At 38.2% G+C, this 25,557-nt stretch overlaps 1 protein-coding gene across 2 annotated transcripts in view; it reads left to right on the top strand.

The window, feature by feature from the left end:
- The window catches only part of RABL3 (RAB, member of RAS oncogene family like 3), a 696,369-nt gene that overhangs the window by 655,914 nt on the left and 14,898 nt on the right, over nucleotides 1-25,557 (top strand). For both annotated transcript variants that reach the window (XM_044071511.1, XM_044071512.1), the window contains one exon: nucleotides 544-582. In XM_044071511.1, the coding sequence (XP_043927446.1) occupies nucleotides 544-582 (39 nt within the window). The remainder of the gene's footprint in view (nucleotides 1-543; nucleotides 583-25,557) is intronic.

The following is a 25,557-nucleotide window of genomic DNA, read 5'->3' as shown; positions in this document are numbered from 1 at the left end:
GTTATGGTAAGTTCTTATACAACTGTATTTCTGATATACTCTTTCACTAAACTGAAATAATTGAACAAATTATAACCTTAAAATCATATTGTTCCTTTCTTAGTAAAAATGAAAATCAGATATATGATGATTTGGTTTGTCCTAATTCCAACTTTATTATTTCAGTGTTGTCATCATGTGATGTTGCATTTGTATTTGTTTAGTAAGCTTAGTGAAACACACAGAGCCTTAGATACTGTTTTAGTTTTAAAAGAAAGGCAGCGTAAGATAATAGCATTGAATATTCAGCTGTAGCCTGGGCAAGGGTTATCAAGATTTCCATGATGACAATACATATTCTGTTCCGTTAACTTTACTTTTTGCCGGAAGTTCTAAACTAATTGGTATGTGGTGTTTGTGTCTAACATTCTGCCCGGTAGAGGAATTCCATCTTAATCATGAATGTGTTATACAAGACTCTTAATAGTCATGAAGATGTTAGATTTTTTTGTAAAAGTAAAAGGTTGCACTTTTCCCCTCATTATCTATTTTTTTCCTTTACAGGTCATAGAAAAGAGGTACTTTTCACGTGATGGAAATCAGGTCGGTGGATTAGTCATGTACTCTCAATGCAAATTAAGTAATTTTGCCAGAGGAAAACTTGTGAATCCATAGTTCTTTCTGTTATTTGTTTTTCTTTTAGTGTTAACTGAATGAGTGCAGAATAAAACAGTGATCTAATACATGGGCAGAGTAAAGCAGCAGTTGCATTCTAATGGATCTCTTTTGAGAGAGACCATTGCAGAAGTAAAAAATTTGGTCTTCAGTTCACCATTTCCAGATTTCTGCCTTTTTGTGGTCCCTAGCATCTGAATTTTTTAAAATTGCCACTGTCACTGACTGATGCAAATCTTATTTAAAGCTGGCAGTACCTCACACTATCTTCAACACTCACCACTTCAAATCAGATCTCAGGTAATGTGCCCCCATGGTGGCCCTGTGAATGTGCTCTTCATCCTCTCTAAATTCAGCTGTTTTTCCTCTGAAGTTCCTATGTTTGGTGGGAAGTGCTTTTGACCTCTACTGGAGCAAGCTGTGACACTGCACTCTGCAGTATGAATCAATGTCTAGTCCCTGAGCCTGCCATTTTTTTCTGGAACTCACACAGTTCTGATTTTGATCCTGATCTTGTTATTGAAAATTTCCTCTATTCAGTAATGCCTAATGCACATCTGAAGTTTGCTACTGAAAATGTCATTCAGAGACTAAATCCAGTTTGTCCAGCATGCAGACACAAGGCCATAATTAGTACACCAGACCGTATTGTCCAGCTCTCTACCCAGTCTTTAAAAACAAAAAAGGACTAGTGTAGTTTCACATTTACCAGCTGTTTCTGTGGACCATGGACAGTGCATTATTCTGAAACTCTTGTGCAGTGCATAGGTACTATGTACAAGTAAGCTATACAATGCATATTGCCATTCTTACAACTCTATGATTTTTACTAGCCCACCTCTTCTTTTATGTGCGTGTGTGTGTGTATGTGTCTCTAAGCTAATTGGTGTACTTCTGAACCTTAAATCCTGTATCCATTTATCCATGCACCATAAGAAAATTACATCTCATCTTATGTTGCTGTACTATTTGTAGCAGAGTTCTGGAATGAAATCTGGAGCTCTGAGATGGAAACCCGGCCACTGAGCATTGCAGTGCATGCAGAATAGAAGTTTGGGCATTTTTCCAACACTGTCTGCTTACCTGCTGTTCATAGTAGAAATATTGATCTATGAGGTGGAATCTACCAGTGAGTCATTTTGATTACATGGAGACACTAAGCTTGACATCCACTTTTATACTGTCAAGATTAATGTCTGAATTGAAGTTCAGGACAGGACCCTGCAGCTGGCATGGGTGCAGTATCCAGCCAGCTACCAGACCTCAATAAAGAACACTTCAGTAATGTGGCTGGTACCATCCTGCAAACACTAGCCACTGACTTAGACTTCAGGATTAAACACAGAAGCTGTAATGCTGAGACTTTATCCACCATACACACACACACACACACACACACACACACACACACACACACACACACACACCATTTTTACTGTTCAGTTCACGTGTACTGTATTTTCACTGGGCTGATGCTTGGTGTCTAAAGTATTGTGTGTTGTATGAGCTGTAGTACTGTTGATTTGCTTCCATGTTTGAAAGAGTATATAACCTATAGTACTGTCTGCTTGTTACCATGTTTGATAGAACCCAAGGGAGTGTTGTTCAGCTTTTTATTTTACTTGTCGCTTTTGGTAGTATATCCATCAATTCTGATCAAAGCGTTGTAACTATAAGAAAGTAACAAAAAATTAATACTAAAAGTATTTACAAAAGTGCATGGTCTGAGGAATATTTCAGTACTGAACATTTGTGCCAGTGTCTGATTTTGTGATGAAACTACAGCTGTGGATTAAGACTACAACATGAAACAACATAACATCACTGGACATGCAGATAAATTTTATAGTGTCAGAGAGCAGCCGTATTCTGATAGAATGAAAGGTCAGAACCCGAATGTTACCAATCAGCAGTCTTGAAAAAGAATAATAAAATAACATATCAGTGTTGTGAATTCAGCTATCTGATAATGACCATATTAACTAAAAGAAAGAAGACAATTTTCAGAAGAGGCTTTTGTCGGATATGGTCCTGCAATATTTATAACTGTATAGATGTGAGATGTCAAAGGGAAAAAATGGCTGAAGACTGAGCCTGTCACATCAGACCACTACAAAAAGTAAATAAATAAAAAGTAGAGGATTGGATATCAAACATCAAAAGTACTCTGTGCAGAAATCCTGAAACCTGTCAGTTTTTCAGCTTGACACTCTGTGAAGGTACTCATGTTGCCATATTTAGTTGAGGACTTACTAGATATTTTTTGTGTGGTGGAAAAGCTGCTGGATGTTTAGCTTTGAATGCTAATGTAACCTAATAAGGCACATATGAGACACTGGCATGGGTGCTGAAGAAAAAGAAAGAAAAAGAAACTTTATGGTATTAATGGTGTCCCCCTTCTATGACTAGGGAAAAGGCTTTATAGGTTAATGATCAGATCAGTACCTCACGAATTCCATCAAAAGAAATGTTTGAAATGAAAGCGGTCAGGAAAAGGTTGCTGAAACTGAACCTATATGACTTTGATATCCGAATCAAAGAAATTTAAAAATTTGAGAAAGTAGGAGTGGAGCACAATGACATTCTTTCCTTCATCCAAGTTTTGTGGCAAGGCAGAGTAGCCACATTTCCAGATCTGTGTTACTGCACAAGGGAATAAAATCCTTTGTTAACAGCAAAAGAAAATATGATACCATCTTAGGTGATGATTAGGTAAATGGCCTGACATTTCATATTCAAGTCACTGAATTCTCAGGTTTAAATGTATAATTGCAGGTGGAAGGGTTATCTAATCTTTATAGTGTATTCATTCAAAGGCTGGAAATGTTGCAGAAGCATTTGGTCATCATAAAAAGATATTCAGTCCTCAACCATATGCATAAGGACTAATGAGACAGTGAACCAAACAAAATGTTGAACACCAATGGTAATGTTTATTGAGGAGTGCAGCGACTTTACAAATGTCCAACATTACATCACAAGATGATGTTTGGATTTCCATTTGGAACTGTGATCCTGATCCCACGTTGTGATTAGCTCATCAATATTCAAAGTAAGTGCCTTGAAGAATAGCATTTGTGAAGCTTGACCTTAATTTTTAAAGTCAAGCTTCTGAACAAATGAACCCAAATATGACAGAAAAAAAGTTTACTGCACTTTTTATGGCAAAGTTCGATAAGAACGTGGGTTAGATAGAGATACTGCAAAGCCGAATGAAAGTAAAAGGTATAAAGGGTTGCAGCCTAGCTGGATTACAGAGAGAGTGTGAAGCATGGAAGCAGACTGGAGGTAGGAACAAGCTTAGGCAGTTTGTTGGTGTCTAAGGGCTGAAGAGTCAGAGTGCAACCAGCAATAAAACTTAAAAACCACAGAAGATGAGGAATGAGTGCTGAAAATGTGGAGTGAAAGTGGCAGTTTACATTTACATAGGCAGATAGAGACATAAGAAAATAGTGGAGTAAAATGGTTACTAAGTGGGAGAAGGTCTACAAGAAGAAGATAAAGAAATGAGTTTTGGCAAGATTATTGTACAGAAGATTTTGCAACAAAATTTTGTAACCTCAGGCACTGTGAGTGAGTAGTTAATGCCGCTTTTTGCACAGGGATCACAGCATTGATTCACATATTTGTGTTCCTTGCTGCTTGTTTGAGGTGTAGTGCAATTCATTTGACATTGAGTTAAACATAAAAGGTAGATATAGTTTGGATGATATTAAAGCAGCCATTCCAAGCCATGACAAATTTATGTGGTCTGCTTCACAAAAAGGTTAGAAAACTATGGCCTAAATCATCAGTCTTCATTTGGCTGCCAAAGATAAAAACACAAGCATCATATCCATTTCTTAGGAGATCAGGTTGTGATGAAGCATTACCATGAGTTCCAACATTTCAGTACTTGACCCATGAAGATCCAGGAGGAAGAAGCTTCTAGTCCTGATTGCTGCTTGAAGAATGGCACCAGTTGAGAGTACACTTTGTGGTCCTTTGCTGAAAACTAATCAAAGTATAAAAGTAGGGGTTAGACAGTAGCTCACACACCTTCCTGGAGGTAAGTCAGCAACTAAAAAACACTTGTATCCCCCAGTCTGTGGCATCCTTTCATTGAATAGTTGAAGGCCTGAGTTCTATCCGATCTTTCACTTTAGCAAAAGATGTGGCAGATGTTGGAGTTGCAATACAACTACCACCTTAGAGGTGGTACAGCTCAGAGTGTATGCAATAACTATTCCCTGATGTTCATGATGAGATTTCATTATTATGTATCAGAGAAAAATATAGAAATGCTGAATAAGATGCTCCTTGGAAAAATGCTATAAAAGCTAATGTTATAAAAGCGGAGTACCCAGGTGTCCGTCTTAAGTATAATTTCTTCACTTTCCATGTGCTTTCTTTATGATGTAGCAGGTGGATTAGCACGTACTGCCACAACCGGTACTACCATCATATGTCACACCTGGCTTATGCATTGCTCATCATGCTTTAAACTTCAAGGCAACGTTTGCTAATGTCCCTTGTTATGGCACATTATTAGGTTTTCCATAAATTAAGAGAAAGCTGTTTAAACGCGAGCAAGAAGGAGCAGCCTTTGGGGTAAAATTCTTGTAACCAAAGGAGAGAGTAGTTTCTGATTTAAGAAGTGTTCAGACAGAAACCAGAGAGACATGGCTGATGTCAAAACTGCAACCATCTCAGAGGCAGAAATGATCCACAGAATTGAGTTTCCATAGTTACTTTTCTAGAGGGCAACCAGAGAATCCCTGAGGACTTTCTCATCTTTGTCCTTCTGAAGGTAGTCAGGGGATCTTTCCCAGTTGGCAGGCTGTCACACAAAACAAGTCGATCCTGGAAATCAAATCCCAAGTCTGTACAGTACCCTTTATATTCCTTTCCAAACTAACCTCCTTTCCGTTACTTGACTTTTCACCTCACATTAAACTGAAGCAGGCAGAAAACAGATGGCAAACCTGTTAAAGAAAATAGCAATCCAAGATGTCTTGCCAGACCAGAGATTTATTTATTAATTTATTTATTGACATTTGTTGACCGGGTTAGTCCAGCTGAGCCAGGGGGCCCATTTTAAGTGGCGACCCAAGGAGAAAAGCTCCAGAAATAATACAAGTAATTACATTTACAAAATATTAAAGTAGAGTCGCAGAAATGTAGTACTAGTCAAAAATTTGTGCACAGCAGTGCAGTGCATCACTAAAATAACAGTTAACAAGTACAATTTCCAAAATTTGAGAACAGTATATAAGCATCGGCCAAACAACAATAAAAGGTTTAGAGAATATGACACTGAGAACAGTATGAATACAGTTTGCTAGAGCAAATACAAGGAGGAAAAAGAGCTGATAGGAAAAAGCAGATAAGATGACGAGAGGAAACCAGTTCAAGTGGGGGTTTGACAAGGGCACGACCAAGTCTTCAGGAGAAAAAGTTTAAGTTCATTCTTAAACATGTATTTATGCTGAATACTTCTTATGTTGAGAGGGAGTGAGTTCCAAACATGAGATGTTACAGGGTTTATTCCCTTTAGTTCCCAAAAAGAGAAAGGACTTCAGGCCTATACTTAATCTCAGCAACATAAATGTTTATGTCGGGAAAACCAGTTTCTTGAAGGGTGCAGTCAGTCATCCTATGCTTATGGAAAGGAGACTGGATGTGGTCTTTGGAGCTGCAAGATGCCTACATGCACAAAAAAGGTTACATCAACATTTCCTTTTTCCAGAAGCTTTACCTTAAGAAAGTTAGACCCTTTTAGTAAAAAATTCTGCATATCTGTGTCCGGAAAGACTGCTCTTCAAACTATCTGGAGATATACAGAGCTGACTATATTTTTCTGGCACTTCAGAGTTGTGTACTGGTAATTGTTGTTTGCCTAATTTTATATCATTGCTGGCTGACTTCAGAGTTGCGCACTGTCATTTTTGCTTCACTGTATAGTTTTTCAGATCTCTGCTGAAGGTGTTGGTTTTCCCATACCTACCCTCCCTATTCCTGTGTTGTTTAAATTTGGAGGTTTTTGCAATTGCCTGCCCCCACTGTAGATTTGATCTGGGACACTCCCCTCAGTCCCATCTCTTTACCTCATTCTACCTAATAGACTCCTTCTGCATTGTTTTTAGTCATTTTTAATTTAATTGCATTTTTTTAAACTGTTTGGTCTAACATTGCTACATACTCAAATGTGCTAGCTTGCACTGCATTTGAATTGTTTTGACTGCTGTTTTAGCTACTTTTCTGTATATAAAAAAAAAATACCTTTCCTGTAACTAGTGTAGTCCAGATTCAGATTTGCTGTATCCAGGACTGTATGTAAGCTTCTGAGCCCCCCTCCAAGCTTTCTGTGTTGGAGGGAAGCCTTCTAGTTTATCAGTGGGAGTGGTAAGCACTAGGTAACCTATCTACCACATAAGGAGTGGCTCTGACCCAGAAATTGTAGTTAATGGCCGTTTGGGCAGTTTTTCCATCTCTCTCAACTTTCTGATTTAAAAGCTCACATTTGCACTTGTTTCCCCCCTTTCCTGTAACTAGTTTATTCCAGATACAGATTCTTACTTTTAGCACTTGAATTTGCTTATTCGTGATCAGCACTTGTTCAGAACTGGTAAGCACTAAATAACCTACTAATTATTACAGCACTCAACCTTCCTCATTACCTAGAGGAAAACAGTTTTGGTACTTTCCTCACTTGCTTAGAGAAAAACAGCTCTTGTATTTACTTTCCTCACTTATCTAGAGGAAGGTAGTTTTTTTATTCAGGCATGTCCAAGGGTCAGCTCCCAGTGTTCTCTCCTGTCTATCTGATGAATCTGGGCATCTTGGGGCAATGTAGAAATTGCCTCATGTACACAGACAACCCTCTCCTCCTACCACCCAGCACTGCAACCTGTGAGAGATGCACTTATCTAGCCAAACTGGAGGTAAAGCTCTCTCCAATCAAGACTGAACTTGACAGTCGAGGAGAAGGTAAACACCTGCACCACACCACAGTCATCACATAGTCTCACTAAATCTACACCACCAAAATCCACACATAGAAACACAAAAACATTCGCGGAGGCTCTCAATAATAATCTGCTCAAGCAACAGACCTCCAAAGCAGAAATGCAAGCAATCTCCACCCTCCAACACAACCCAAATGACACATAGGCCACAGACTCAGTGTGCCACTCAACCACAGCCAGTAAGGCAAAACAACGTACCCAACACACTAGTCATAGGCGACTCTATAGTCAGGCACACTGATGTCCCACTTTCCAGGATAAACAAGAAGAAGGTTACTGTCAGCTGCCTGTCGGGTGCCAGGATCCGCCACATAACCCACGCACTCAGGTCACTCCACAACAAGTACAAATATGACTCTGTCATTGTCCGTGTTGGTGTGAACGACCTGAGACGTACCTCCCTGGACTACATGAAAAGAGACAAGGAAGAGCTCTCCGATCTTGTAGCCAATGCAGGTATGACCCTAGCCCTAAGTAGCATTCTGCCATCACCCAGAATGATGCCGCAGTACAAGGACAAAATGACTGACTTCAACAATTGGCTAAGCTTCTGGTGCCATTCTAAAGGGATCCAGTATCTGTCTGCCTGGGATGACATGGTCAACAGACCACGATGCTTTGCCAGAGATGGCCTGCACCTGTCACCCCTGGGATTCTGGATACTGGCTAAGGTTCTTGCCGCTCTTATAGTGCCTTTTTTAGGCAAGATTCAAATGACAAATTCACCACCGTAACAGGAACAGGCAAGCAAAAACTGAGGGTGATGCTACTCAATGCTAGAAGTCTAAATCTCAAAATGCACTCACTCGAGGCACTCCTTAAAATGGAGAACATCGATATCTGTGCAGTGACTGAGACCTGGTTCAAGGCTCCAGAGAGCACCCCTGCACTACCAGGCTGTAACTTATACCACACTTTTCGGCCATGTAACCTAGACCAGAACACCAAAGGCGGAGGTGTGTCCATATTCATTAAGGATATCCACACCTCCAGGCTAGTTGCTCAGCATAATGCAGCCGAGGTTATCCAAGTGCAACTAACTCTGGGCAAAACTGTAATCCAAATTGTAGCTTGCTACAGATCACCCACTATGCCCCAGGATTCTCACTCCTCTTTTCTTGATGTACTGTAAAATATTAGGGTTCAACCAAACACCCTAATAATGGGCAATTTCAACTACTCCACCATTAACTGGGAAAACTACTCATGTACCAACTCCTTCGCTCAACGCTTTCTGGAATTCATAAACTCCAATGCCCTGGATCAACTTAGACACACCCCCACCAGGGGCAACAATATCCTAGATCTAGTCATTACCAATATGAGTGACCGGTGTTCCACACCTGAAGTCAACGCCTCATTGGTCCAATCATAAGCTAATTACCCTAGATATCCACATCCTGCCTCCACCCCCCCCCCCCCAATTAAGGAAACCATGGTAAAAAATCTCTCCAAAGCCAACTTCATTCTTCTTAAGACAGAAGTGGTGAACTTCATGACACCCATGCAGATGGACAATACAGTTACGACTACTGAATCCTACACAATTGCACTTTATAAGAACTTACATGAGTGCATGGATCGTGCTATCCCAAACAGAACCCAGACACTATCCTCCAAAAAAAGGAAGCCAATCTGGTGGTCCCCTGCCATAAACAAACTGTACAACAGAAGAAAGAAACTCTTGCAAAAGAGTAAAATCCCACGAGTGGAGGAGCTCCCTGGTAAGCCTCAGTAAGAAGCTGCAATCCCTGATAAAATCCTCCAAAGCTAGTTACGAAAACAAAATTGCCACTGATTCTAAAGACAACCACAAACCATTCTATAGCTATGTCAAGAATCTCAATGGCAACACTCAGATCTGCTCTGAGTTACAGCACAATGGCACTAAATATACAGACCCAACTGATATTGCCAACATCCTGGCAGATAGGTTGAGAGCTTACTTTACCCCCCTCTCACCCCCTAAAGAGCCCATCTCTATACTGGAAGAATGCAAAGTTCCAGTAATCACGGCTGCACAGGTAAAAACTACAGTCTCCAAAGCCAAGAACACAGCATCCATGGGACCAGACAAAATCCCAGGCTGCGTTCTACATGAACTACAGAACGAACTGGCACACCACCTAAGTACCATGTTCAATCATAGCCTCACCTCAGGCTTTGTGCCTGCTGAATGGTGCACAGCAACGGTTATCCCAATCCACAAGGGGGGAGCCACCACGGACCCCGGGAACTACCGCCCCATTAGCCTGACGAGCCTGGTCTGCAAGGCCATGGAATGTATCATCATGGAACTTATAAACAAAGACATTGGTAATCTCCAAACTCTGGATCCCACCCAGTTCGGGTTTGTAAAAGGCATATCATGTCTCCTAAACCTGATAGACTTAAGCAGTCACCAAAGCCGTAGACAAGGGTAAGGTGGTTCACACAGCCTGTCTAGATCTTTCTAAGGCTTTCAACACCATCCCCCACTCTGGAATTATAGATAAACTCACTAAACTAGGTATAAATCCCTATGTCACAAGATGGGTTGCCAACTGGCTCACTGACAGAACCCACACTGTGAAAGTAGAAGACTCCAAATCTGACTTCAGACCAGTGACAAGTGGAGTACCACAGGGTTCAGTCCTGGGTCCTCTCCTGTTTAGTATCTACTTCTCTGAAGTACAGGCTAACACAGAAGGTCTTTGGCTAATGAAGTTCGCAGATGACTGCAAACTAGGAGCCATAATCGAAATTCCTAACGATGTGGACATCCTACAAAAGGGCCTCACTGAGACAGATGCCTGGTGTCAAAGCCATGGCCTCAAGCTCAATGCTAAAAAGTGCATTGCCATCCCCTTTGGTAAAAATTCTGTACTCATGAACTACAACATAGGTGGTAGTATACTTAACACCGAAAGTGTGATAAGAGACCTTGGGACACAGGTGGACAGTAATCTCTCTTTTGATAATCACATCGCCACAGTAGTCAGGAAATCCTTCTACGTGGCACACCTCATCACAAAAGGTTTCTCATCCAGAAAAAAAGAGGTCATTGTTCCCCTCTACTCATCACTCATTAGACCCATTATAGAGTACAACGCCCCTTTTGGTATGTACCTCACAAGACATCTACAACAATTGGAAAGGCCACAGAAATACCTCACAAAGAGGATTACCGGCCTCAAACAGATGCCCTATGCGACAGTCTCAAAAAACTCCAGCTTTACTCCGTCGCATATTGCCTACTCAGAGGTGATCTCTGCCTAACATACAAAGCTATGTCAAACCCAGAGCTGTTGGACATGCTCTACTTAAAGAAATCCCAATCCCTCCGAGCTACATGCTCTAGGGACCTAAACCTTGTCACCACAATAAACAGAACATGCCGGAGGGATAGATTCCTGTCCCAGAGACTTCCCATACTCTGGAATAAACTACCTATCTATATCAAACAAAGCCCCTCATTAGCACTCTTCAAGAAAAATCTTGATGATTGGATGGGAAATAGGGAATTCACCCCGGGGATCACCTCTGTGGCTCTGCTCGACAGTGGCACAGGAAAATAATTTTCTTGGGTGGCAAAAGCCAGGGTACCTTTTTGGCTGGGCTTGTATAGGTCCCAGGGCTGGTAGCCTAGTACCTACCTATGAACAGTCTGGCTTGATCCAACAACCTCTGCCTGCCAAGCTGCTAAGATTATAGGAATATGCCATACACCCAGAAAGTGGAGCTTCCTCCACTTCAAGGTATGAGCCAGCCACTGCCAATTCAGAGCTATCCCATTTGGTCTTACCACAACTACCAAGGTGTTTGCCTAATACATGGCAACTGTGGCAGCCTGTCTCAGACTGAGAGGACACAGAGTTTTCCACCCATCTGCATGATTGGCAACTGGCAGGTACTACAAGATATTATCTCATACAAGCAAAGGATCATTTACTTCACACATCTCAGTTCTTGGGAATTTCAGTGAATTCTGTGAAATCCCATCTGGAGCTGTTGTAATTATGGGCATTCATAGGTTGCCTCCTAGATCCAAGGTCTTCAATCAGTTATCTCTATGGACAGAAAACGTATTACAGAACAAAGTTTGGCTTCATCCAACACCTCTCTGATAATAGTTCTGTCATATGCAAAATGCCATACACAGGTTTGTCAGTGTGTATTAGAGGTTCAGTAAAATCAGAATTTGGAAACTATGAGCAAAGTAATAAAGATTATCCAAGGCATTTCATCAGCACATTCAGTGGTGGTTATTGTCATGACATTCCTTTCATTTCCCTCCACTAATCTTGACAGTCACAATGGGTGCCTGGGCCTTAGGTAGAGGGGTATTGTTTGGTGCAGGTTATCCACGGGACTCTTTCACATGGGTGGGCCTTCTTGCACATCAGTATCACTGAGCTTCCCCTCACATTCTAGGCCTTATGAGACCTCCTTCATTGTGATGCAGTTGCCAATCACTCAGGTAGTGCAGCAGAGGTTTGGTACATCAACAGACAAGAAGGAACTCACTCCTATCCCCTTTTGCATGAAACAGTGCAGGTATGGGACTTGGCCATGTATGGCATCATGGTTATATGGGATGTTTCCTGCCTAGGATGCAACAATCAGTAAGCTTCACAAAGCTTTAGCTCCTTCCCACCTTCAGTGTGGTTACTGTTTGGACATCCCACAGAAGGGAAATCAGCAGTCAAGAGTACTGTCAAAGGGGCTGATGTATTGCATTTTGTACACAGATGCTGAATGTAGGATGATGTAGATATTTCACCATTAGTCTGGCAGGTTAAATTGTACTCTGTTTCCATTGGGGCTATGTGTATTAGTTGCTCAGGGTGAGTAGTGAGGCACATGTCCGGAATATATATGGTTGCAGTGCAAATCATATAATTATCTATTGGTTGACCATCATATGGTCAAGCCAGATCAGATACATCAGATGTTCTTTATGTTGATCAGGAATGCATCAAATGTTCTTTTTGTTGAACAGGATTTAGAGTATAGGACTTGACCCCCCCCCCCCCCGTACAGGATTCCTATTAAAGCTTGTTACATTCTTTCAATGGAACAGTATTTGATAGTTCACCAAATGGTCATTTGATCATTTGACTATAAAGAACATATATAGACACACATTGTCATTTCATTAGAAACAACAGTCATATACTTCAACAAACTAATTAATATTTCTGTCACTGCAGACTCTGCATTACAAATATTCCTTGTGCTGAAAGAGCATGGCAGTGTGATTAGTCAAGTTCAACACTGAGCTGCATTGAAATCTTTTTGAGGAGACTGAGTTTTCTCAGTATGATTTATACCCGAGTATCACCTTGTACTGCTATGGAAGTTTTAACAACTGTCAAAGAGAAACTTGGTTGGGGGGTTACACTTGAATGGAAGCGTGCACGCATCTCCTAAAAACAACCATAGCAGAGCACACAAGGCTACAGCAGAGTGGTACGGATCAGGGCACAGTCCCCAGACACAGTGTGGTGCTACACCATTGTACTTGATCTCCTTACCAGCTCCAGAAGAGGGTCAGATTGAACACAGGGAAGTGTAAGATGGTTCCAGGAGACCTAGTGAATGAGGAGAGGAGCTAGTAGCAACTGATAGCTTTGGAGCATATAAAAGAAAAAGGAATGTATATCGATGTACAAAGTGATTCATTTATTTTTATATGTTGTGTCACAAAGTGACATGGAACAAAATAATTTTCCCATTAACATTCAGGATGTAGCATTTTTTTGTCTTTGAGGATAGGACTGCTCTCTAAATAAATCATCATCATCAACCCCCTTTTTCCCATTTTTCTACATGGGGTCGGGGAGTGGTATCAACTGCCCCATCAATCCTGGTTCATTGTCACAGATCTGATAACTATTCCAGCAGCATTCTTCAAGAGCATCATTGTAATACATAAAACCACATCTGAGATGTAGGCATTTATATACAGATAAGAAAAATAGAAGCAGTCAGTAGTTTGGGACATCCACTTGAAAATGGTCAGTTAACACCATTTATGTACAAATTAATACATAAAGAACACATAGGTTTCATTTTCACAAGGCAGAGATAAGGCAGTATATTAAAAGAATCAGTTTAACAGATATAGCATAAAGTAGCTTCAAGCCACTTAATCTCCTGAGCCTAGGCATGGAAAAGACATGATACACTGAATTGAAGCTGCATTTTTGAAACCCTAAATCACACTGGTGTACTATGTATGGTGAGGTTTCTACCTGTCCCATTATGGTACAGTCATGATTTAAGCTGTTTGACCCTTGCTCTATGGTAGCCATAAGTGGGACATGAAATGGCCTGGTTTAGAGGCTTTCCACTGTGAACAGAGAAGCCCCAGTATGTTTGCTGCTTTGTTTTTCAGCCCTTAATTGAAAGCACTTTCAATACATAATACCTGTAGATTGCCAAGTGGCTGCCAGTAGTGAGCACTCATGAAGTGCGTGTGTGTGTGGGGGGGGGGGGGACTGTCTGTGAGAATTGTACCTAATAACCATGCTCAACTGGCTTAGTCAGCCAGTTGAAATATTTATTAGTTGATCTAGATGCATGCCTATAGATACAGAATGGCCTATAATAAAGATCATATCTTTTACCATGTTTTGAAAATGCTCCCCCATTTAATGAATATTCATTACCTTTAGCCTTATCAATCCATTAGCCTCACACAAACTGCTTTTACTTGTGGTCCTAATTCTTAAGGATGGTATATTGCTTGAATGCAAGAATGCTGCACTATAACATTGAGACAGTAAGCGTTCTGGCACATAAAACTGTCACTACTTGGCCTTCGCATATTTCATTTCTTTACCTTTACTGTTTCTCTTAGTAGCCCAAAAAAGCCTACTTCTGTTGATTGTTAATGTTTACTGAGCATTGCTGAACTATTGTAATCTGACAATATTTATGTCATACAACTCCAGTACGATGGTTCTGGGTTCATGGAGGCTAAGCAGGTGCACTTAATTGTTTTATTCATCCAAGGTGATATAAGTAACACAATTTCCAGCTTGTGCTCTGTGCTGCCTTTCTATTGTGTTTTACTTTTCTAATCTGTGTTGAATGACTTAATCAACACTTTGTTTATGTGAAACTATTATGAAGGCTGTTTGTGACGATGAATGGGAGGAGATTTTACAGGTCTTTCTTTTTAGGTAATTCCTGAAATTCAGCAAAAGAAACATTTTTTCAAAGAGCAAGTTTAGTGGGAATGTTAACAGTGTCATTATCACATTTTTAATTTGCATCACTGCCTTTCAGTGTTACTGATTTTTGTGTTTGGAAATTACGCTGCCAGTTTAAAGATACACATTTTACCTGTGTTTATGTAGTATTCATTTTTTCCTGTTTTCTGTTTGTTCATTAATAGTTAAATCTTCTGTATCCATTCTGCTGCTACCTTTTCTTAAGGTTAGAAACAAGGTTCTCTTGCATTGTGCATTTTTTTTTGTATTATCCTAGGTAAATCTGCTTCGGTACTGAGGTGCTAACCCATGTTTAAAAGGAGCTTTTTTCTCGCCTTGTGGTAAAACAAGGCATCTCCTTTGTGCTGAATGACCTTTGCCAAATTTTCATATGGCTTCTCTTGAGCGAGATTTTACATTGTGTCCCTTGTCATAAGTAGGAAATAAGTAGGAGACTGGTGGATTGGAAAGGTAAGGCATGCATTATCAATAGGTAGCCAACAGTTACTGCCTAAAACTCACCTAGAAAGTCATGTAACTCAAAACATCTTATGTAGTCATACACAAGGCAGTTCTAATAGCTTATCTTTATTTTATTGCACTCATTACTAAAACAAGAGTTTTCCATCAGCCACTGTGGACCTCAGTCTGAGTAACCAGGTCATGTTCCTTACAAGCCAGATATGCGTTATTCACAAAAGCAATCTAAGGTTGCTGTGATGCCATTCTGTGGTATGGCTCATCCATATATAGTGCGTTCCAAGAAGGTATCATACTACAAGTGTAGTTGAGAAGTGATGGAGGATACTTCTTTGAGCCATGGTGCCTGTTACCTGTCTGGATATCTACATCTGCCAATCTAGGTATACAACCATAGATACAGAATGGTCCGTAATGTTGATCATATCTTTGCACATCTAAAGAGGCATTGAAGTTGGGGTTGCTAAAGAGCATCTAGGACCACATGGCTTCCGAGGGCATAGTGACCTCTAGACCCCCAAATAAGTTAATTTATTTCCTCCATAGTTATTGCAGTGTTTGTCACATAGACTGTGATTTCATATCTTTGGCCATACCCATCTCCCCCACTTTCGACATATAAAAAAGTGCCAACCCTAGTATACAGTAGTGTCTGTAATAATGGCTGTCAACTCTCCATGGTTTTGTAGAATGTACCTGATTTTGCATCAAACTTTTCCTCCTAAAATTTGTTGTTTTCTGTCAAATCACTGAGGATTACACTCACTGAGTAATCTTAATGGCAGAAACCAGAGTTTCAGCCTTCATATCCCTCAGAAAGTGCATGCTAATGCAATGTTATTCTAACAGCTTTCTAAGTATATAAAACAATATTTAAAATATGTCCTGGATTTTAGCCCTTTTTCCACTGTTTTCTTTTCTCTTGAGACTTGAGTTAAGATTTTGAGAGCTAAGTCATAATCATTAAAGTATGGTCTTTTCTTTTTCACATTATCGTGCTTATTCAGGGTTACACAAGGAACAAAACAAGGAAGCTGTTGCCTTTTCTTTTGCCTTATCTTTTGACCTTCTTGCAAACTACATCAGCGATTCAATTTATGGCAAAGAGGGAACACATTCTGTTTCTAATGACATTCCTTTGTGTGTTTGTTTATTTGTATTTTGAGTCATACAGTTAGGCAATGCATTGCTGATCCCAACTAATTATTTACTTTTTGTACATTTCTGATGTCAAATTCTAATGGAAAATTAACATTAATAATAAATAGCCAGATTACTTCTGAGGCCAAGTACCATTCCATGGTAATTGGTATTCAAAGGTTATTCCCCTGTTTAGTAATAACATTTTTGCCAACATTGCTGCAGACTGAAAAAATAAATAGTGTAACTAGGACCAGGTAAATAAAACACTAAATCCAGCTTCACTCATGGAATAACCCCCCAGTCTTATAAAAGTGATAGTAATGCCAAAAATGCAATGCTGTACAGAACATCTTGTTAAAATATATATTGTTCAGTGTACAAATGTAAAAAAAACTGAACAAGTTGCTAAAGTTCTTACAACACCTGCACAAACCACTGAGCACTTTAAAACATCACCTAAAATAAGAAGAAAGAGGCTTGAGTCTACCTGACAGTGGATTGTTTGATGTCTTCAATAAATAAAGCTACTACTTCTCTCACTACAGCTTCATGTGATGCAACAGAGAGCATTGTAGATGCTAAGATTGCACCCACTTCCCCTCAGAACGTTGTCAGGATATGTCTGATACTGAAATTTTGCAACACTTAATACTCTCCTATCTAGAGAATATAGTAGGCCAACCCCTGTCTTATAATAATTCCCTTCTCTGTGAAATCGGAAAGTTAATTGTAGAGATAGTGTATTGCAAACAATGTTTTTCTTTTATTATAATACCTGATTGAAACACAAGTACCCTTCTGAGAAGTATTCATGCAACCATTTATACTGTATTTATGAAAAAAGGGTTTGCTTTGCAGGGTAAGCTATTTAAAGGAAAAAAAAAATAGCATCCTTTGACCAATATTGTCCTGCTGAGACAAACCCATGGCTTCATGTTTCAGTAGCTGTGATACATTGTAACAGATAAACTTTGCATAATCTCTTCTGCTTGTACCACTTCTCTCAGTGACTTCTTGGTGCAGCAAGGTAAATAAAGTTGATATGTTTATTTTTCCTTCTTGTGAAGATTTTCAAGAAAGCTAAAACTTTCAGTCCCGAAAAGCTAACTGGCATTACATAGAGAGATGACAACAAACTAACTGAATAATGACAAACAAGTAATCATACTAATTGCCTCCGCTGGCACAGCATTCTTCATTTTTAGAAGTTATGTTCCTATTCAAAGATGGCTGCCATTCTGTAAACACTGCTGACCTGCAGCTCTTCAATAAACCTGAGAAAAATCTGTAACCTGAGTCGATACCAAGAGGTTTGAACATCAAATTAAAGTAAAAAAAGATGCATCTACACTTAATTAGTCTATAACCAGGAAAAAAAGTGGAAAAAAAGTCTTTATCTATCAGGATTCCAAGTGATTAGCTAGCTCTGAAGAGAGAAATAAACAAAGGACTGTCTGCATTCTTCATTTTACCTGTCGGCTTGGGAAAAGGAAAATGTCACAAGAAGGAAAAAGCATGGAAACAACTACTACCAAAACAAAGCTGTCGGAATTACAGTCACCAGTAAAGGATGGGAGTGCGAAAAATCAAAGAATTACTAGACAGCAGGAACAACAGAAACCAGAGACTAGATCTAAAACTGATCAGCCACTAAACATGGATGATATCAAACATGCTTTATTGCCTATACAAGAAGTGTTAAAGGAACTGACTACTCAAATACAAACTTTTGGAGTTTCCTGTAATCAGTTGCTGCAGAGAATGGACAAAACAGAGGCTAGAATTTCAGAAACCGAGGACAAAATAGACTTGCTGGAGAAGAAAACAAAAGTACATGATGTGGAGTTACAAGCCATGCAAAGCAAACTTATTGATTTAGAAGCGAGGTCTAGGAGAAATAATATTATTATTAGAGGGATCCCTGAAAATATTCAGTATGCAGAGCTAATGCCAACTATAACACAAATACTTGAAGTTTTGTTAAATGATGCTGATAGAGTGAAACAAATTGTTATCGAAAGGGCACACAGAGCACTGAGAGAGGTACAAGCTTCTAATATGCCTAGACCTGTATATGCTAAGATATTGAACTTTCAAGATGTTAGCAAAATACTTTTTACTGCAAAAAAGAATGGTGGCTTTGTTATGTGGAAAAATAATAAAATATCTCTGGCTCAGGATTTACCACTGCAAGTAAGGCAAGCTAGGCAGTCTTTGTCTGCATACTGTAAATTTCTGATTGACAAGCAAATTAAATTCCAGATTAAATATCCTAATGTTCTTGCATTTATGGTGGATGGGATTAAATACTCTGTTTCTACTAAAAACGAGGCAAAGGGAGTGTTTCTGAAGGTTTTTAAAGTTTTACCTGCATCAGAGGGCTGAAAGAAACTTCCGTTGAGACTGGCATGCTCCTGAGGTCAGATCCAGTATCTACTATACTTCGAGGCTTGGGTAATCCTTTGTTCCCTGCTTAAGTCGTTTAGGCCTCTGTAAAAGCAATAAAACTGTTTGTTTGCGATAATCCGAGGGTCTGCTGGCCGTTTTCCAAACTTTTATGACCTCTACAAACTTTTTTCATTGAGTGGTAAACAGGAAATCTCTTGAATGCAGCTGAGAGTGTGGATTTCGATGTAACACTTCCTGGGGTCCAGCGGCGAAAGCGGTCCCCCGTCGCGTGTATTACTGATGGTTTCCTGGTTTGAGAAGCTGAAAAGAACTGACATAATGTGTTAATGTTTTTTTTTTTTTTTTTAACAAGTAAATAACATTAGAATATGTACCTGAGGCATATAATAACATCTGTTTTTCCTGTTTCTTTTTCCTTATGCTTATAGTTTTGAACCAAATTATATTTTTACAATATCTGCAGTGGGTGCAAGGTATAGCACTATATATATGAATATAAATAGGTAAATAGTGGCTGTTGGATGGTGTTAATCAGACAATTAATGTCAGTATAGTTGGGAACTAAAGCATGCAATTGCAAAACTTTGACAATTGGTAGTTGCAGGCACTGTGTATGGTACAGAATTATAATGTGGGATGCATTTATTTTTTTCTGTCTGTTTTTTTTTGTTTTCTTTTTTCTCTCTTTCTCTCTCTCAATAAAAGTGGTATATAAATAATGATTGTAGCAAAAGAGGTATTTGGGGTAGGTATAAGTAGCTAGTTAATATATTAAAAACATTTTTTTTTTCTTTAAATGGTAATACTACCTTACAGTAGAGATTTGCTTAATAGTTGGAACATAAGCTGTAGAGCAATAGCAGTGTTTGTTAGGGAATGTTTAGTTTAGACTTTGTAGTAGCTAAGTTAGAATATATAGGTTGTAAGTTTAGGAAATGTTTTAAGTTTTATTACATGAAGCCTTTAAATATGTTTGTGTTTTTAGCCTTGTTCATGTTTTTTCACATACCAGACCTATATAAGTCCTGGTCCAGGGGTAAAGTGGGTAGGCACTGGCTGGGGATGGGATGTAGGAAATGCTTCCAGATTATGTTTAGTATGCAGTTAATACATATCCATTGGATAATTTCCCTTTTATACTATTATTGGATAATTAGACCTGTCAATGTGGGAATTAGACTCATGGAACGTTAAAGGGCTCCAGAACTTGAAGAAGAGGAAGCTGTTATTACACATATTGCTACAGGAGAAAGCATTGTTTGCATTTTTACAAGAAACACACTTGTTAAATGATCAGTGGGATGATATTAGGAAAAAGAACTGGATTAGAGCGGTAGTGGCATCAGAAGGTAAGACAAACAGTGCTGGAGTAGCTATAATTATTAAAGCTCAATACAAAAACAAGATTTTAGACTCTAAAGTGGATCAAAATGGGCAATGGTGTTATGTTATTTTATCGGATAATGCGTTTGATAAACCTCTTTTACTTTTGAATATATATGCACCATGTAATGACCAACAAAGTTTCATAGCATCATTATATCCAATCTTAACACAGTATGATGGTTATTATTTTATTGTGGGTGGGGATTGGAATACCAATCAAAATCCAAAGTTGGATAGGTCTTGTCCACAAAGAGCATTTAATAAGCAGGCCGGGATAGCATTAAATGACTTCAAGGAAGATTTTCAATTATATGACCCCTTTTGTTATGCACATAATATTAATAATGCAATTAAGTATACCTTCTATTCACCATGCCACAAAATGTGGTCTAGGATAGATTTTTTCTTGGTATCCAAAGCATTAATTAATTTGGAACCAGTAGTGGTTATACATACTCTATATCTATCGGATCACTCAAAAATTTCGTTAAGGTTTTCTAAAGATTTAAAAGATACAAGAATGCATAGAGGTTACAATTGGTCACTTAATCCAAATCTGTTAAATAAAAAGGATATAATAGATGGAATTGTAAAATATCTGAAAGGTTTAACAGATAGGATGAAGCTTCAGGAACATACTCCTGATATTGAATGGGCAGCAGCTAAATCTCAAATTAGAGGATTTTTTTTTGCAAAAAGCCTCATATTATAAGAAAAGGCAAAACATTGATATTCAAAAATTAGAAACCAAAGTGAAGCTACTCGAGAAAGAACTGATTCAGAATTTTAATGCTCAAACAGAGAAGGAAATGTTGAAATGTCAAAGGGATCTCTTCTTGCTGCATAATAGTAGAGTAACACTTCAGGAGCGTAGGTGTTTAGTGAAATATGCCAATAATGTTCAAATACCGTCAAAAGCATTGGCAAGGATTATAAATCAATCGAAAACAACTGTACATATTTCGGAAATACAATGCAATGATACAGTGTATTCTAAAACCGAGGATATTATTGATATTTTCGAAAAAATCTATACCAAGGTTTATGAGGGTCAAATTGATAGGTCTATACATAAACAGAATAAAAGATTCTTGCAAAAAATTAATTTTCCAAAATTAGAGGAGAGTCTGCAAGGTGATCTGATTAAACCTATATCTTCAAAAGGAAATAGTATATGTAATTCAACATATGAAAGTACATAAGTCACCAGGTCCTGATGGTTTGACAGTTGAATTTTATAAAGAGTTTGCTGATAGTTTTGGTAAAATATTGTCTCATGTATTTAACTATATAATCAGAAATAAAATTAGTGACCCCCACCTTAATGCGTCAAAAACAATCTTTATACATAAAGCTAATTCAGACCCCCAAAGCCCGGATAATTACAGGCCAATAGCATTAATAAATGTGGATATGAAAATTCTAACTACCATTATAGCATGTAGATTAAAAAAGATTATGATCCATTTAATTTCTAAGGAACAGGCTGGATTCATGGCAACTAGACAAACTAGTGATAACACACTTACTTTACATAATATGATGATGTATGCTAAACAAAACAACTCTAATATTTATGCCCTTATAATAGATGCTCAGAAAGCATTTGATAGAGTGGATATAAACTTTTTGTTTGATGTGTTGCCTTATTTCAATATGCCACAGGAATTTATTCAGATACTACAAATATTATATAGTAATCCGTATACTACGTTATATATTAATAGGAGTTATTCTAAAAGAATACAGATTAAAAATGGTACACAGCAGGGTTGCCCTTTGTCCCCCTTATTGTTTAACCTTTATTTAGAACCTTTATTTTTATATATTAAGCAAAATTTGTATCATAATGCAGCAATACTTTATAGGACTAAATTAGTAATGTCGGCATTTGCTGATAATCTTATTATTTATTGTACAACCCCAATTTCTGATAGTGAAAAGATATTAAATGTTATAAACGAATTTTCAGAAGTCTCTAATTATAAAATTAATTTGGAGAAAACTAGTATTTTCCCGTTAAGAACCCCTAAACCTTTTTCATTAATGTCCCTGGTGGGGAAAATATCATGTAAAGAAAATATCAAATACCTGGGTATTAGCTTCTCTACGGATAATAAGGACTTTTATAGTAATAATATTAAACGAGTATGGGAACTAATAGTAGCTGATTGTGGCAGATGGAGGAATTTAAGATTACCGGTATTGGCAAAAGTATCAATAGTGAAAATGAATATATTACCACGAATGTTGTATATCTTTAGGTCTGCTCAAGTATCAATTACAAAGACAGTTTTTAAACAAATTCATAAAGATCTAGCTAAATTTATCTGGGAGCCAAAGAAAACTAGAATATCGTATGAGAAATTAATGACCCTGAAGAGTAGAGGAGGACTTGAGTTACCGAATTTTTAAGTATACTATTTAATTGTGAACGCCAGTAGGTGTTTAAAAATTGTTAATTATGAGGTAATTAGTACAAAGTGGATACCAAATTGGGTGGTCTTGAATTACAAGCATATCCTAGATCAGAACATAAATCCTAAAGCTTTACCCTTTTTGGATAAAAATAGTTTGATATAGTATGGGATTATGGACCACTTCAAAATATATGCGTCATCTTTGCAAAATTTATTCCAATCAGTAGACTTGTTGCAATATATGATGGTTTTTCAGCCTTTCCATAGGAATCCCAATTTTAAACTAAATAATCAGTTGATTGATCTTAGTAAATTCCCATTAATAGTTAATTTGACTCTGATTGATGTTTTTAATAAATTTCATTTCTCAGCTTCGCAAGTTAGGCAGGAATTGAATCTTCCTAAGAGTTATATGGTTGTCATGAGACAAATCAGAGAACTTGCTCTGAGTCATTTTGAAAACTTTAAACCGGTAGTTGGAATTGTGGATAAATGCTCTGAATTGTGGCAGGCTCTCCAACAGGAGGTCAAATTTATAACAACAACAAATAAATTAATTAAAGATTTAAAATTCCAGGATAAAATTTTGTTGTCAGGGTATTGGGTAAACAAAATGACAGTAGCAGATAATCAGGTATTAAAAGCAATTGATTTAACAATAAAATCGGTCTCTTTTCAAAAGTTGATGTATACGCAGTTGATGATTTGGAATAATGCTTATTATACTCGTCTTAGGTTACATAAATTTAATCCTAGGAATTCTCCAACTTGTCCATATTGCACAAATCAAACGGCAGATCTTCATATGTTCTGGAGCTGCAAGTGTATATATAAACTTTGGAATTCTCTTAGAACACAACTACAAAAGATGGGTTATCAAAGTTCAACGTTATCATGGGAATTTATGATTCTACATGTTCCTCCAAGAGAGCTCTCTAGGTCACAAACTATAATATGTATGAATATTTTTTTGCTGATGAAGTTATATATAGCAACAAACTGGTTAGAACCAGACAAGACATCATGGGATAATTTCAGGCTTGTGGCTATAAAGCATATATTAGCACATAAATTACTCCTGAAGCAAAGTAACAAAAATATTAATAACCTAAAAATATGGGAAAAGGTTTTTAACATTATATTAGCATAATACTGTTATTAGGAATATATTAAAGTTTGGATGTATATGTGGAGGAAACAATGTTTTGAAAACATGTATGATATGTATGGACGCAAAGTACTTCTACAAATGTTTTGGCTTTGTTTTTCTTCCCTGGTGTCTTCTTTTTTGGAATAATGACGATTTTTATATGGAAGCATTTCATGTAGATATTGTATATAGTTTTGATAGTAATAGTAGTGAATTATGTGTGTGATTTTATTGTATTTTGAAAATATATATCAATAAAAATTTATTATGGAAAAAAAAGAAGTTATGTTCATGAAAGCACTTAATGCTGAGTTGTAACACCAAGTAAAGTGGCCACATTATATACGTTAAATGCACAGATACATTGGATAGGCTTACAACTTTTCATAGCAGATTGGGAAGGTGTTGTTTATATTTCCCACTTATTACATCACTTTTGGAAGAAACAGAATCCTGTTGTGTAAGCTTTTTATCAGTGAATACTGTGCTGTTTAGATATTTCAGTCAACATACTGATCCAAGTCCCTGATGCCTGTGTCAAATTTTAAGTGGAATGTTATCCATAAGGTTAGCGGTAGTGCTGCTGCATGTCTTAGTATGGAAATTAAGCCTGTGATAAATTTACCAAATATTTGTAAGGTCCAGCCCTTGCTGCAGAACTTTTGCATTAAAATGGGGCTTGATAACCGTCTCCTGTTTGCAGTCATCAGCAAAGTTGGTTTGCTGTAATCATTTGATATTAGCTTTCCTGCCAGAGAAGTGTACACCAAAAACCTGGGGTGTAGGATAGATTCCAGTAGGCCACTCTGGATGATGTATTTCTGTTTAAAATAACTACTCCTGACTTTAGTGTCGTGCATTCCATAAAACAGCATTTTACCTGTCTGGTGAACTGTGTATGCGTTAGTCTTGAATTGGGAAGGTTAATGTTGACTTGGGAGAATGGGTCAATAATCCTAACATGGGGTAGTGGCAAAGCTATTAACAAGGTTCAGGTAAGCAGCGTGGATTCTATGCCCTTTCAAAGAACTTAACAAGACTGAGCAGTCATGATCTGCTGTCTTTGAATCCCCCACCGACATAAATTTTCTCCAGGAAGGAATGACACAGACAAAGAACTGGTGTCAGAGCCATAGATTAAAACTAAATGCAAAGAAATGCGTAATATTATCCTTCTGGAAGTCATCCACACCTGGTAACTATCATATTGCCAACACACCCATAAATTCTGGCCCAGTAGTCAGGGACTTAGGGGGCACACACAGGCAGTAATCTAGCCTTTGACCATCATTTGTCTACAGTAGTGAGGAAATCATTCTATGCTGCGCTACTTATGGCATCTAGGTCCAAGGAAGTCCTTGTTCTATGGTATTCAACATTCATCAGACTTGTCATTGAGTTACAGCATCCCCTTTGGTGTGTGCCTAACCAGGCATATCCAGCAATTGGAATGTCCACAGAGGTTCCAAACTAAAAGAATACAGGGTGCAAGTAACATGTCTTATGCAGACCACCTTAATGCCCTATCCCTGTATTCTGTCTCCTACAAGCTGTTAAGGGGAGATCTATGCCTGGCATACAAGGCATTGTCAGACCCCGCTCTGATGGACCTCCTGCATATTCACTAAACAAATAGCACCAGAATTACCCTTTCAAAATACTTAAATCTTGCCTGTGATATAAATAGGACCTGCTAGAGAGACAGGAAT

This window comes from Protopterus annectens, chromosome 5.part0 (assembly GCF_019279795.1).
Source record: "Protopterus annectens isolate FY-2018-M chromosome 5.part0, PAN1.0, whole genome shotgun sequence".
Taxonomy (NCBI): domain Eukaryota; kingdom Metazoa; phylum Chordata; order Ceratodontiformes; family Protopteridae; genus Protopterus; species Protopterus annectens.
This window is presented reverse-complemented; position numbering and strand designations above follow the sequence as displayed.